The following is a 14,366-nucleotide window of genomic DNA, read 5'->3' on the forward strand; positions in this document are numbered from 1 at the left end:
ATAGTTAGCCGGCGGTTATACAGCTGGTTTTATAATCAAAACATCTCATAAAATTACTACTCTACACTGTTATTAGCAACAAATATGAAAAAATATATTTTAAACAAAAATTATTACTATAAAAGTGTTGACTTATGGAGGATTTATCTGTATAGTTACTTATGCATTACACAAAAAATTGGTTTAGTTTGTAGATTATTATTGTTGTTCCAAAGAATATTCACAACTTCGTACGTATTGTTACACAACATTAGGTTTGGGCTTGAAGTGACTATACGGTAAAAGAACCTAGAGGAAGGCATTTTATTAATGATTATTGATTACGATTTTTATTTCCCGAAAGTATTGTAATCGAGTCCGTCGACTGACTCTCTACTGTTACATTTTCTCGACCTTTAATGACCCCTAGAATACGAAGAAATAGGTTTCCCGTTTCCGCTTGATTGTCTGCCGTTATTAGACAAATACTCTTTGAAACTACTGGACCGATGGTCGTCAAATTTTATATGTGTATGTATTAGGAATATCGTGCAGATGGTAAAACGTTAACCAAAATTTGGATAGTCATCTCCACAACAATTTGATGACGTCCATTCATTATATTGCATAAATAAAATTAATCACTCTCTATTCAAATTTAGAAGATTTTCTTGAAAATGTGAGAATACATACTTAGGTTTTGATTTAATATCCTCTGTTTTGAGGCGACAGGCTCCTTCAAATCAAACTAATTTCTAATGTTGTCAGCAGTAACCACTCTAACGATGTTGATAGAACTTACAAGATTGTTTGTACAGTGTCGGTTATGATCATCTTATCTTCATAATTTTTCAAATCCGTAATATGCTTAGGTACCAACCTCAACGTATAATGTAGCAGAAGACCTCCAACAGTAGTGGCATGTGTAATATTCGGGATTAGGCAAATCCATTGGCAACCTTGCTATTTACTTTTTTATTTTTTCCCAGTATTGCGTAATTTAACAAAACAGTTAAGTGTCAGGCGCATTGGATGGAAACGCACGTATTTTTTACAATGTCCTAAAACTCAAAATCCTTACAGTCTCGATTTTTGTTTTAGGTACAATTACCAATTCAGATCCTTCACGTCTTCCACTTTCATTTACTAGAGCTCATTAGAGCAGCGTGCACCCATAATTCCCACGGTTGATATGACCTTAAATAAATTCTAATAAATAACATCTGTTACTGTTCCTCTGGTGTCAACGTCTTAAATTTTTTCGATTAATTCTCCTTCATTCGCCTTCAAACGTAGTTTACCGTATTTTCCAGTTCTACGTCGTGGTTTATTCTCAAAACCGCTTTCATTGTGGAATAAAATAGCCACAAAGAAGATGACTTGTGTTATTCAACTAATTCCGCAAAGTCTGCTAACAACACCTTTCGTTTTTTTTTAATCACAGAACTAAACACAATTCCAACAACAACTGCTTTGACTGTTTGTTTACTGCGTTAGTCTCTGTTTTTTTTTTAATACAGGGTCTTCATAAATGATTCTAAGGGCATAATTTGCCAAGAATTTCAAAAATCCCGCTTCGCTGAAATTATGCCTCATTATGACAGTTCACATTTGTGATTAATGTCATTTGTAACCTGTCATGTAAAGTCATCGCTTTTATTATTGTAAGGTTTTTCAAGTGTATATTACAGTAATTTTCGTTGATCCAAGCTCAAAACTTCGAAACAGTTGTTTTCAAGACTCTTGGCGCTTGACTACGAAAATATAGGAAGCGAAGATCGTGGAAATGGTTTATTTTGTTGAACAAGACATTTCATTGATATATCTAACTATCACAATGGGACATTTGTAAACGTAGAGTGTATTCTGTAACCGCTTATAAGCAAGAATATCTAGTAAAATACCCTGATTTGCAAATTCAAGTAACGTCCTTAGAGGCTCACATCAAAGATGTAATCAACAGATTTGTTGAGACGACTCGAGCAGAATCCGTAAACATCTTTGACAAAATTGTCTCAGCAGTCAGGAGTTCATGTTGCAAGATGAAATTGAACAATCGATCAAAAACATTGACAAAAGGATGTTACAGAACATTTTTGAAAATAAGAAAAAGAGAGCGAACATGTGCCTTGAACAAAATGGTGAACATTTTAAAAATTTAGTGTGATCTTTAGCCACAATAAATTTGTTTATTTTTATTGTAAATTTTATGTTTTAATAACATAAAGTATGAAGCACGTAGGCAACCAGTTATACAGATGCGTGTCGTATTTGTCGTACGTCCTTGGGTATTTACTAAAGCACATATAAAGTGATAGGCGGCACGCTTCCATGACCTACTTCGACCCTATAATCATTTATAGAAACCCTGTAGCTACCAGACCAGCCTACACGTGTTGTTTTTGTTTTATTGGTTCATATGAAAGGATAATGACCACTATTTCCTCATCGTTATTCCCTCTGGGATTAATATGGAGCAACAGTCGGTCATCAAATGTGCCCAAAAACCACTGACCTAGCTGGAAAATCGACTTCATGTCATTTTGGCACACATGTTATTCGGTAAGAAAACGGTGTTAAATCTTGTCTCAGTACTGCATGGCAAGTTCCATACGATAATTCCATTTACAGCCAAATATGTCGTTAGGATGTTGTAAGGGTCCGCTCCATTACTTGTATAACATTTCTAGTATCTTTTGGAGTTCTCTTCTTCTTTCGTATGGAGGAGGTTTCTCGGAAGTTCGACACACATCGGTGTAATGTGCTGCAAAAATAGGCCTAGTCGACGATATTGTTGGGAAATTCTTCCCGGAGTTCATACCAAGCCGCTTGAATTCAGTACCCGTTTACCCACTTCCAATTGTAAACGCGTTTTGGCCAATGGGAATGCCATTTTTCAAAGAATACGTAAATAAAATTCTGAAAAGAACTGTTTTTAATATGATTACTTCTCCAGGAAGCAACAACAACAACAAGAAAACAGAAAACTAAGATTAAAGGGACGTTTCATGTGGCAGTTTGTTAGAGTCACAGTGAGATTGATTAATAAATTGACGTAAACTTTAAATCAAAGTTAAAAATCAAAGCAGGAATAAAATGATTAATCACCCAATTATGAAAAAGTGTGATTAGTAATCATGTAATGTCATAGTAACGTAATGTCGTAAAATGTAATCACTGCTTACATTTTAAATCGGATTCGTGCACCTACGACGAAGTGATACTGAACCATTTTGGTAATACTGAGTTTCGTCAAAGTACACAAATGTTAAATGTTCACAAAATTTTCTAAATTGGAGCAATTTTCTCAAAAAAGTCATTTTCGCTGCAACATGTTTTTGTTCACATAAAATTTTGCGACCGTTTATCTCCCTATATTTGTAACTCATCGACTTGAGAATTTTGTACAAGGTTGTAGAGCATTATATATCTTAAAAATCACATATATACCAAGAGAGCAATAAAAAAAAACACGATTAAAGACAGCCATGGATTTTTGAATATTTGTCTTTGGTAGAAAATTCGTCATGTCAGGTTACCTTCTGGAATGTTTGAGTATAAAATGCAACGATCAAGAAAAACCTCTCAAAAATCCCAGCTTGTCTTTGATTTGCTCTCTCGGTATTGTAATGAAATAAAGCATTGGTCTTAGAATCCTTAGTTATGTGTTCATTGTGCTCCATGGCCAAAGGGACACCTTCGTGCATCATTTAGTTCGTCCTCACCTTTGTTAGCTCCTATTCAGCACAAATCACACTCTTTCTGATCGTTTCAAATTGTTCACTTCAAGATAATCTGCAGTTTTTCTTCTTCTTCCTAACATTCGTAGCCGTATAGCAACCAGTAGTAACTTCTTCGCTTGACGAACTTAAATCTAGTCTAACAATCTGGACGTTCACTGCCTTTGAAGTATTGTATTCTGCTTGATTCTTTTCGATGGTTTCTTTTCCTACACCATCTGTCTTTAAGTTCAAATTAAGTTCACTGACAGTATCCGGTTCACCTGCATGTGAATTCGTTGCATCAGAGGTTATTCCGCCGCTTGTCTTCAAATTAAAAACTCTTTATTCATCTCATATGTTCCTTTCTTATTTTATTTCCTGAATTATCACCACGTTACGTTTTCTTCTACCACTACAGTTTCGCTCTAATTTAGACAAAGATAAAATATCGCAACTATGTACCGGTTAACCAACTGTCAAACAGCATCCATTTCTAAAACTTTCAGGGAAAAAGACTTGTAAGGACAAGTCTTTGCTTTGTGTATCCTTAGTTGCCAACAACTCACGTCTCCTTCTGTATTATTTTCACTACCAAGATGCTATGGAAATCATCTAGAAAATTCTTCTTAATCTTTTACTTAACAGTAGAACTTCGGACACCTACACTCTCTTTCCAAAAGGAACTCTTCTAAACTGTTTCGTTTATTTATAAAAATTTGTTAACATTCTTTTTGCTTCTTTATTCAGCTTCAGTTTTATGCAGCAATAAAAATCTAGATCCTACAGGTTCAAACTACATTTATTGTAGAACTTTTTTTCACGCTAGTCCATTGACTTTTTTTTCAGCTTTTTTTCAGCTTCAAACCTGTTCTCTTAAAAAGGAATTTTTCCAAAATCGATCTTGTACTCCCGTCACAATTCTTATCTCTTTTTCATTCGCATAATTTTTTTTTCTAGATTCTTTTTAATCCACTCTTTCTAGTTCCACACTTTCAAACTAACTTAATCAATCGTGTTCGGATGATTTTCTTGAACTTGAAAGGGACAATTTCATAATGTTCTAGATTCTTTTTTCAACACAATGAAATTTTACCCAAATCGTGTTATCTATAGGTTACGCATCGAGCACCTACTTAGCGCTCAAATTTTAGTTCGAGAAAACGATAGCGTAACCAGTGAAACGGGTAGACAGAGATAGTTAGATTTTGTAAGGTTATTTTGTTTATATTGACCACGAAGGTAGAAGACCTCCGTGATATTGACAGTTTTTTTTTCCCAAAATTAGTGACGCAGTTTTAAAAAAATTCTTTTTAACTTCCAGCTAAAGTTACACTGCATAAGGGGTGTATACGACTTATCCTTTGATGATAAGCCGAATTTGGTTTTTTAAACTTTCAAATTTTTTCCTGCAGCTACTTCTGCAAACTCATTCACTTTATAATTTTTCGTATTTAACCAAAAAACCCGGCATACGCCGTTTCTGTAAAACAAACTATTTCTTCAATCAGTGCAAAACCGCACACGCTGATCCAATTGTTTCTTATGATTGTTACGTAATTTTTATAAAAAAGACATAGTTTTTTTGAATGCGATGTATTTCTTGCTGCAATTTTCTTAAGTAACATACAGATGTCTAAAATTGCATTAGTTTATTTATTAGTTATTGTGCAAAAAAGGGATAATAACAATTAACGGAATGCTCTCTATAAATGACTCAAGGCTTGGCGAGATTTTTTTTTTGATGAGAAATATTTATAAAAAAAGGAACAATATATTATGATGCAAGATGTAAGAGTATGATTTTTTTCATAAAATTTAGTGCTACTATTTTTTACTATTAATTACTAATTACTATTAAACGACATTTAATAAAAGGAGCATGCAACTAACAAAATCGAAGACGTCATCAAGATGTTGAAAGGGAGGAACATTATGCATTCTAATTAGTAATTTATCGTGTTAACCATAACCTTAAAACATGTACAAAGCTTCACACCAATCGGTTTAGTGGTTTCCCAGCTATTAAATTGTGAAATTTTGTAGATTTATTTTCCATGCCATCAGGTTAAAAATACAGTTTACGTTCGGGAAGTAAAAAAGAATACTGTTAGAACAGTATGTATTTTTTTTATACCTACTAACAGGTACAAAAAATACTACAAGAATGCGAAAACATTCTAAGGAATGGTAACTCTAACTGAAACCCCCGTCCTCACGAACAAAGAATTTAGCCAGACACAGGAAACCCATTGTGCTAGTAATTTCATTGAAAGCCAACAAAACGCCAAATAATTGGATTTCACATGCTACTTCGTGTTCTGGGACATCCGCTAAGACAACAATGAATCACCTCTGTGCTACAACCCAACAGACAGAAAACATCGGAGATCTCAACGATAAATAACGCTACAAACTCATTCTTGCAGTCAATGAATAAACCGGAGAAAAAACAGTGGGAATCTCGTTAATTCCGACACCGCTCCACACAAAACCACCCATCAACAATAATTGCCCAATTTCTTCTCAGAAAACATTTACAGTTCCAGGTCACAATATTTACACTATAGATATTTTTATATTCGTAATATATGTATTTATTTATTTGTATGGGTGCATCAAGGTCGCATTTCTTAACTCACACAAACAAACGTCAGCACTTTCCAACACAAACAAAACAGTTTATTGCTTGTTAAGTCTGTTATCTCGGCAGGCTCCTTCCAGTTATGCCAACAATAAGGTCCGAAAGGAGGGTAATCGTTAACGTTATCGTTATTAAAGCGTAAAAAAAGAAAATCCCCAATTTTCTCTGAAGCGATGATGGAATGCGACCCGACCGAGTTTCGAGACGTTCCGAATTACATAATAATCGAACAGGTTGAGCGTGCATCGAGCTTAAAATAAAACGGCGTGGCCACGCCTTTAGCGCGAATAACCGTTAATGAGGAATTCGTCGACAATTAAGATGTGCAGCGTGTGGACGCCTTTAGGAGAAGAATGTTGACTTTTTACCTTGAGAAAACCGCTCTTAATAACGGCGTGAGTGTAAGTAGAAATGTCTGAAGGATCTCGGCAAGAAAATAGAAAGATTTTTCGTCACTAGAGGGGCGTTTTACATATTGAATTCTTAGAAAAACCTTGTTTTGATAACTATAGCGCCAGATAAATATTTGGAGCGATTAGTTCTCATGTTATATTAGATTATCGTCTTATTTTTAAGTTTTTTTACGTTATATTCTAAGGTCTATACTTGTCTCTGTTGGTGCTTTATGAAATTGACAATCTTTGAAATTTTTTCTAGTTTGAGTTCATCAGAAGTCATTTGACCAATGTTCGGTATTTGTAAATTACAACTATTCAATTATATTCTGCAGTCTCTTTCAAAAGTGCAAATTATTTTTAAAAAGTTGTAAATTTGGTTTGTTACAAATTAAGAACGAGTCACCCCATTTTCCCGAAAATGTGAAAATACAAACGTCTTTATTTAATAAGAATTATGACAATGATATTCAGAACATTTTATCGATTGTAGCTTACTACTTAATAGTTTTGATCCTCTGTTTTGAGGCGACGAACTCATTCAAATCAAACTAACTTCTACGTGACATTCTTCCGATGTATAAACATAAACACTTTCAAGTTCTTTTTCTTGTCGAGGATTAGCTAAGGACGTACAGTAATGGAGTTCATCGTGCAATTGTACTTTCATATTTTCTCGATATTTCATAACCCCTAGACAAGGCCGTAGTTAGGGGGAGGCTAGGGGATGCGGAACCTCTCTAGATCTAGACAAGTTATAATTAACCAAATGTGAATTACAATATCGAAGATCAAAATAAAATGTAGTGTTTTATTCAACAGGCGGAAGTCGGAGCAATAAAAAAGTCTGGATCGTCGGCATTGTGATCCGGTTATTGAATTCGTAGAAAACATATTTTAGTTTAGTTTCTGTTTCACTCTCACGTCTACAGATTGATAAGTGTTATCGCTATTTGTCTTAAATTACAAGTACCATAAATGAATTTCAGTTCGGTCATCAGTCGCACCTCCGTTATTAACGTGATTAAATTGTTTCGTTATTTTATTGATTATAAATCACTTTCAAGAATACCAATAATACAATACTTGTACCTATTATTAGTATTACAATGCGTCTATCCAAACTGATATATGCATCCTTGCAAAAATGTGGATGACATCAACACAAAATTTTGTAATAGAAAAACTCACTTGTAACAAACGGTTAGCACGTTTCTTTACCTTTACTCAAACATTAGATACATATATTTATTTTAGCTTATAATGGTTGCCATAAGAAATAATAAAATTCGCAAAGTAAAATCTTTTAATTTTTCGAAAGAGCTGGATTTGACAAGCTGTACTTTAAGGCGAGGGAAGTTCTGTCGAACAAATCGTCGACCAATTTTTTTCTTAGTAACTATAGATTATAACATTTCTATCCATTTTTGAAATCTCTTTTTCTTCACATTTATTTTCATAGTGGTTTTCTTGATATAAAATCTATTTGATCCGTTTATCTGTAAATTTTTAACCCCACTTTCGGAGGAATCGTAACTAGTATGTTTGCATTATGGATTTATATACCGGGCATTTTTTTTTAAACTGAACATAGGCCTATGTTCAGTTTTAAAACGACGCAGTCAATTGCAACGGTAATGCAACCAACATTACAACAACTCCATGCATTGAGAGCGTCGTTTTAAAATTAAACATAGGCCTATGTTCAGTTTAAAAAGAAATGCCCGGTATAGATATAACTTATTACTTTTAATAATCTCATTGCTAATGTTACCATTTATTCTTTTTATATTATAAATATAAAATATATATTTATTGACGTATGAAAAATTACAATGTAATTCTTGTCATGAATAAATTACTATTGCTATTACTATTACTATATATTTTTATTCATATAAAGCTAATCAAAAGTCATCAGTTAGACATTTACTGCATTTTAGGGTCATTACGGCATTTTACAATCACATAGCTGTCAGATAACTAAAATGCCAAGATTATTATTTTAAAAATAAATTTCACGCCTTACTAGAGGACTTTTTTCGATCATATGGTATTTCTCAGATTTTTGTTTCAGTGTTCTTTTCATTCCTAGTTTTTATTCCTTTTTCTATTGCTTTGCTTCTGTACACATTACGAATGCGTAATGATAATGAAGTACATATTTGATTATGTATAACCTCATCTACACAAATTATTTTTGACCTAGGCATAAAAGTAAATTGTTGAGAAGACTAGCAAACTTTTTTTTTCATTTAAATAGTATATTATTAGCCAAGGTTGCAGAGCCAAGCATTCTAGACCGAGCGCAAATTAGAACCCGAGACGCGCAGTGTCGAGGGCTCTAAGTGCGAGGTCTAGAAGTGGCTTTGCAACCGTGGTTAATATACTATTTTTTTCACTAGTAGAAACCATAAGACAATAAACTGAAAAATAAACGTTCAATTTTTTGACGCAACATGATTTTGTTTTGATTTCTAATCAAACTTGATCTAAATCTTCAACACAAAGAAAACCGTTTATACTTGTCGCTGAGTTAATCATTTTATCTTCTACCGTCTACCAACTACCATGCGTATACTCAAGTAATGTTTGTAGCACACATTTGTTCATTTTTTAAGAAATAATCACATCAAACATTGCGTACATAACCTCAATTTTTCTTTTTGAACCCGTGGTAGCAAAAGTTGAATTTGCTACCACTAAATGAGTCGACATTTGCATGCGTCCAGGCTGCTAGTGAAAAAACATTTTTGTAGCAATGTTAACCCTTTATTAAAAATTAGGTACACATACTTTATTAACAGGTTCTGACAGTAGCGATAATTTTATTGCCTTTTGTCATTTTCGTTTTTTCTGGCTTACTGTTCTCGTGGGGGTTATAATTACAGCAAAAAAAAAGGTCCAGGGACCTTTACTTTCACAGATTCCCAAAGATTCATGTCTTCTACGAGAAATGGAGTTATAAATTTTGTGTGCTGTCGGAAACGATTACACACATTCTCCATAGTACAATAACCCAATAAATCATTAGGTTATGTGTGATGTGTGTTTATAATGCCAAAGCTTGCAGACTTATTGTAATTATCGTCGTCTTTGTTGATTCGCTATTAAAGTCCACGACCTTAAAGTCTCTCCAGTCCCTTAAAACTGACACATGGTGGCGCTTACATCAGGAGGTACAGGAATCGGTAATGCCGGCTGCATGTTTGACTATTTGACACAATCTGACTTATCGGATAACAACCGATAATGTAACGACTGAATAATCCTCGTTCTCGAAGGTGGCCTCTATTTAAACCCATACTTCCTTCTAGAGTTCGGCGATCCGGGTCTTTCTGAAATACCCATCGCGAGTTCCTCTTTCACGCGTTTTTTAGCGAACGCCGCCCGGCCGCTGTCGCCGACAATGAGTCATCTTCGCCATACATACCAAAACCCATAGGCGTCGTACCGGGGCGGCGTATGGGTTTCTTTCCTAACACTATTTACAGAGAATAAATAAGATTATTTGAATTCCATGCTATCAAACATATAAAAACAGGCACAGAGTAGTACTTTTCGGGCATTTTAGTAATATTATTGATTCAGACACATCAAATTCAACTTTGCTTTAGCACGGTGAAAAAAGGATTACAGGTTCCTGTAACTCCCGAAAGAAGTGACATCGTTTGATATTTTCCCCTTTGATAAGTCGGGCGATTGTAACCAATTGGAGAGACTCAACGAAGCAGACGGTAATTATTATTAATAAACAATTAATATTTGAAAACTGTCAAACTGTAGCTGTCAAAACAGCGGTCGTTTGAAGGGCATATTCAATAGACGTGACATGACGTGCCTGATGAGCAGAAGAAGCTCGATGCTGGTTCACGGGATGTCCATACCATATTTACTTTATCATGTTACAAAATTATGTCGACGGTGAGCTAAAAATGGCATATTCGAGAATATTCTGGTAATGAACAGCTCGAGAAACGGAACAATTCCAGAAGTACCTTAGCAGTGCTTTAAATAGGGTTTGAAGCAGAAATAGTCAGTCGAATAATGAATTCTGATATAAACACAAAACCATTGTAATGAATCGAAATTGTGCATTAGAAGGTTGTAATTTTCCAATGATAATAAAAATTGCTAGTTTATCGACGTTTCGCGAAAAATCCCAGTCAACTGTCACATTGGCGTCAGGAGTAGGACAGGAGTAGGATTGAAAGCAGCAAATTAGTAAAGCTATGATACAGAAAAGTTGCATAAACAGATTTTCTGAGAAAAGTCAAGGATTCGACTTAAGCCATTAAAGAGAGAAACTAATTAAACCAGTTTAAGAAGGTTTCAGAACACTTGTAGTCCTAATCTACCCTGGGTAGAGAAATTTAGAATTCAAAATATTATAACTCAAGTTGCTCTTCTAGAAGAATCCCACTTAAGAACAAACAAAAATAGAAGTTTGGAGACATATCGCGGAAGTTTTAAAACAGCGCCAGTGAAGACGAAAACTGTGTGTTAATAAGAGTTCTAATTGCTAACAATTGTAGTTAGAGTTGAATGAGAATTAAAGTTTTCTAAATTCTGGTCATTAAAGTTTTATTATGTCATATCATCACAATAACAGCATATACAAACAATTGAATTACTAAAAATTAAGCTTCTAATAAGTTTTATCTTTATCTTTAGGATCGCATAGCCATAACTTTTACTCCTTTGGTTTTTGTTCCAATTGATGTTACTTCTTCCTTATAATTCTTCTGTCTATTTAACTATAATATTCAATTTTTTCATCTCTCTTTAATTTTCTTTGTGTTGTTTTTTTTTTAACTGTACATATAGGTATATTTTTTAAAACAAATAAGTTACAATTCAAAATATTCGAGTCAGTTTTTCTTATTTAGCTTTTTCCACCTAATTTTTTTTATCTTCTTCGTTATATGTTTTTTTGTTATAGAACTTTTGCTACAACAGTCTATACAATGCTCATTTTTTTTCAGGTATGTTCTAGTCCCCGAAAAAAACACCCTTCACAGCCCCAGTCCCCGCTTCCTCCCCCTCGACTCGCCATTCGCCCGCGCCCCCAATCCCACCCATCCTCCCCTCTTCGCCGCCATATTGAGAAGAACAACTGGAATCAAGGTCCTCGAATGCCATGCATTCATCTGTAAAAGAGAAGTAGCCGCCAACGCCCTCGTCAGATGCTGCTTCCACGCTTACGCCGATTCCTCATACGCCAAACAAGTAGACACCGCTGGCAGCATATACGGCACCCTAGCATCCGATCGGCTTTCCAGTAAAGATAAGGTAAAAATCCCGAAACGGAACCCCTCAGACGCTAATGGCAACTCCCAATTCGCAGCTAGACGAATGGAAAATGACCCGCTCGACTTCCGGCTCTACCATGACCATCAATACCATCGGCAACGCCAAAGACGACGTCAGCATTTACAACGGAGACGAAAATCACAAAGTGTGGGCGGGGTCTCAGGATAACCTCGACACGATCTACGACGTCTACTCCTCCTCCACCATCAGTCGCCCCTCCCGCCCGCGCCAAATCACCCAACCGGTGGCGGTCCCGCCCCCTCCAATCAAAGAAAAGAAGAAGAAGTCGAAGAAGGCGCTCAGCGCGTCGCGGGAGGACCTCTACAACCCCATGATGAACGGCAAGGCGAACAGCGTCGCCGGAACTATGATGAAGCCCCGCCCACAGGCACCGCCCCAACCAATGTACATCGTGGCGCACCCGCAGACCCTCCCCAACCCCAAATTCTTCAAACATGGCAACACCTTCTCACATAGACCCCGAGGGAAAATGCTAATCCCGGCACGTCCCATCCCGCCCCCTTTAGTACCCGTAGCACCGGTCATCATCCCCACCACGATCCCTAAAAACAAGAAAAAGTCAAAGCATGCTATGGAGGAACCTATTTATATGCCTAGCAACAGGGCGTTGTCGCCGGTAGCTAGCTACCAGCCGGTCAATTTTCCTCACGAAGCCTATTTGATGCAACATTATGCGACGATGGAGTCGCAAGGAAAGCAAAAACGGAGGGAAAAAGGGAAGCTGAGTAAAAAGTTGGCTCAGAGCATGAACGGTTTAGACGATCCGAATTTGATGGGCGGAGTTCCGAATGCGCAAGGCGGGGCAGTGCCGCAGGAGGAGAGTCCGTTCAACACGGGGATTTATAGAAAAAAGGGGCATTTAAATGAGAGAGCGTTTTCGTATTCGATTAGACAGGAGCACAGGAGTCGGAGTTACGGGTCATTGGCTAATTTGAAGTTTGCCACGCCTATACCCAATGGAGATGTGAGTACTGATTTGTTTCGCTGTGTTTGATTGGATAGTTAATGAAGACGTGGTTATTCTTTGTTTAATTGTGCACCTTTTTTAACGAAGTTCAATCTTTAAAATGTTTTTAGTCTTATTTTTAAACACAGCGTATATTTTACATATTTCTGTGATATCATCGCCATCGTCGGTAACTGGGTTAAATAAATCACGGTACTTTATGACAAGTAAGAACTGTAATTTTATTGGCCAAGTATTATGACCAATAATTGTACTTTGTCACACCCATGAAGTCCATAATGGGTTACTAATGACATTTAAAATTTACAACATTGCCACGCCCACCGGTGCATCGGTTTTGGATATTGCTGGTGGCATTTGAAGTGTTTTCAGTTTTTTCTTGAGTTGACATTTTAATACTCCTTTTTCCTTTGATGCGACTTTGAGGCTTTAGCTTTTTATCAAAACATACAAAATAAGTGCGAAACCGTAAATATTGGAATTCGTTTGTTAAAAAAATCGCATGTCTGTGGTGAAAGCGTTCCTGCTCGGGCTGTTCACGTCTCAACAATTTCCCCGTTTCATAATACCTTCGCACGACTTGATACAAAGATCACGTACTTTCTGCCAAGAAAGTGTCTAATTAAATGCGATTAATTGCAGATTCCTGTACATGAAGTCGGTTTCGAATTACAAGCAAAGCCCGTCGTTCCCATTAAAAAAATAACAAGTTTCAAGTATCCATAAATCTCCTTTTATGGCGACATTTTATTACCTGTTTGTGTCGTCTCCAATTTTTAGATTGAGTAAGAGCTGGCGATAAAACCAAAAATAAAACTCGAGAAGCTATAGACTCGTCACTGATTCACCCAATTCTGCCGCAGGTCGAAGACCGTGAAGACATGAAGAAAGAGCGCGAGATCATGCAGATGGTCCAGGACTTAGACCTCTCTGGAGACGAGCTCGAGCGTTCCGAAGTTCCCCGAAACATGTACGAAGCGAGGGGAGGTCCTCCAGGTCCTGTCATCGTGGCTGCTCCCCAGATGAACGGCCGCGGTCACCGCAGATAGGTAGTGTGGGTGGAAGAAGTTGAAAGGAGTATTGATTTTTATTGTTTAGGTTGCTACATAAATGGCGCAGCAGGTGGGAAGCGCTCGGACGAACGTTAGTTTGCTCAATTGTACTATACTATATTTATAACCGGTTAAGGTGGGTAAAGTTATAATCAGCATCACAGTTCAGTTAGACTGAGTCCGGTCTTATTACCAAATATTTATTGTATAACCTGTAAATATTAGTCAGTATTTAAATCAGCAGACAACAGTTTTATCCAAGTAGTAATAAAATAC

At 36.2% G+C, this 14,366-nt stretch overlaps 1 protein-coding gene across 2 annotated transcripts in view; it reads left to right on the top strand.

Moving 5' to 3' along the window:
- Positions 1-14,282, top strand: part of LOC135141965 (uncharacterized) — a 35,609-nt gene extending 21,327 nt beyond the window's left edge. The window contains exons 3-6 of one of the 2 annotated variants that reach the window (XM_064073589.1): positions 11,723-12,029; positions 12,085-13,035; positions 13,902-14,090; positions 14,137-14,282. In XM_064073589.1, coding sequence (XP_063929659.1) covers positions 11,723-12,029; positions 12,085-13,035; positions 13,902-14,087 — 1,444 coding nt within the window. In that variant the 3' untranslated portion in view covers positions 14,088-14,090; positions 14,137-14,282. The remainder of the gene's footprint in view (positions 1-11,722; positions 12,030-12,084; positions 13,036-13,901; positions 14,091-14,136) is intronic. The other variant, XM_064073588.1, reaches the window with a different exon arrangement.
- The last annotated feature ends 84 nt before the right edge of the window (positions 14,283-14,366 follow it).

The sequence above is a fragment of the Zophobas morio genome, unplaced genomic scaffold (assembly GCF_036711695.1).
Source record: "Zophobas morio isolate AGI-343-1 ecotype UQ-CSIRO unplaced genomic scaffold, CSIRO_AGI_Zmor_V1 ptg000046l, whole genome shotgun sequence".
NCBI classification, from domain to species: domain Eukaryota; kingdom Metazoa; phylum Arthropoda; class Insecta; order Coleoptera; family Tenebrionidae; genus Zophobas; species Zophobas morio.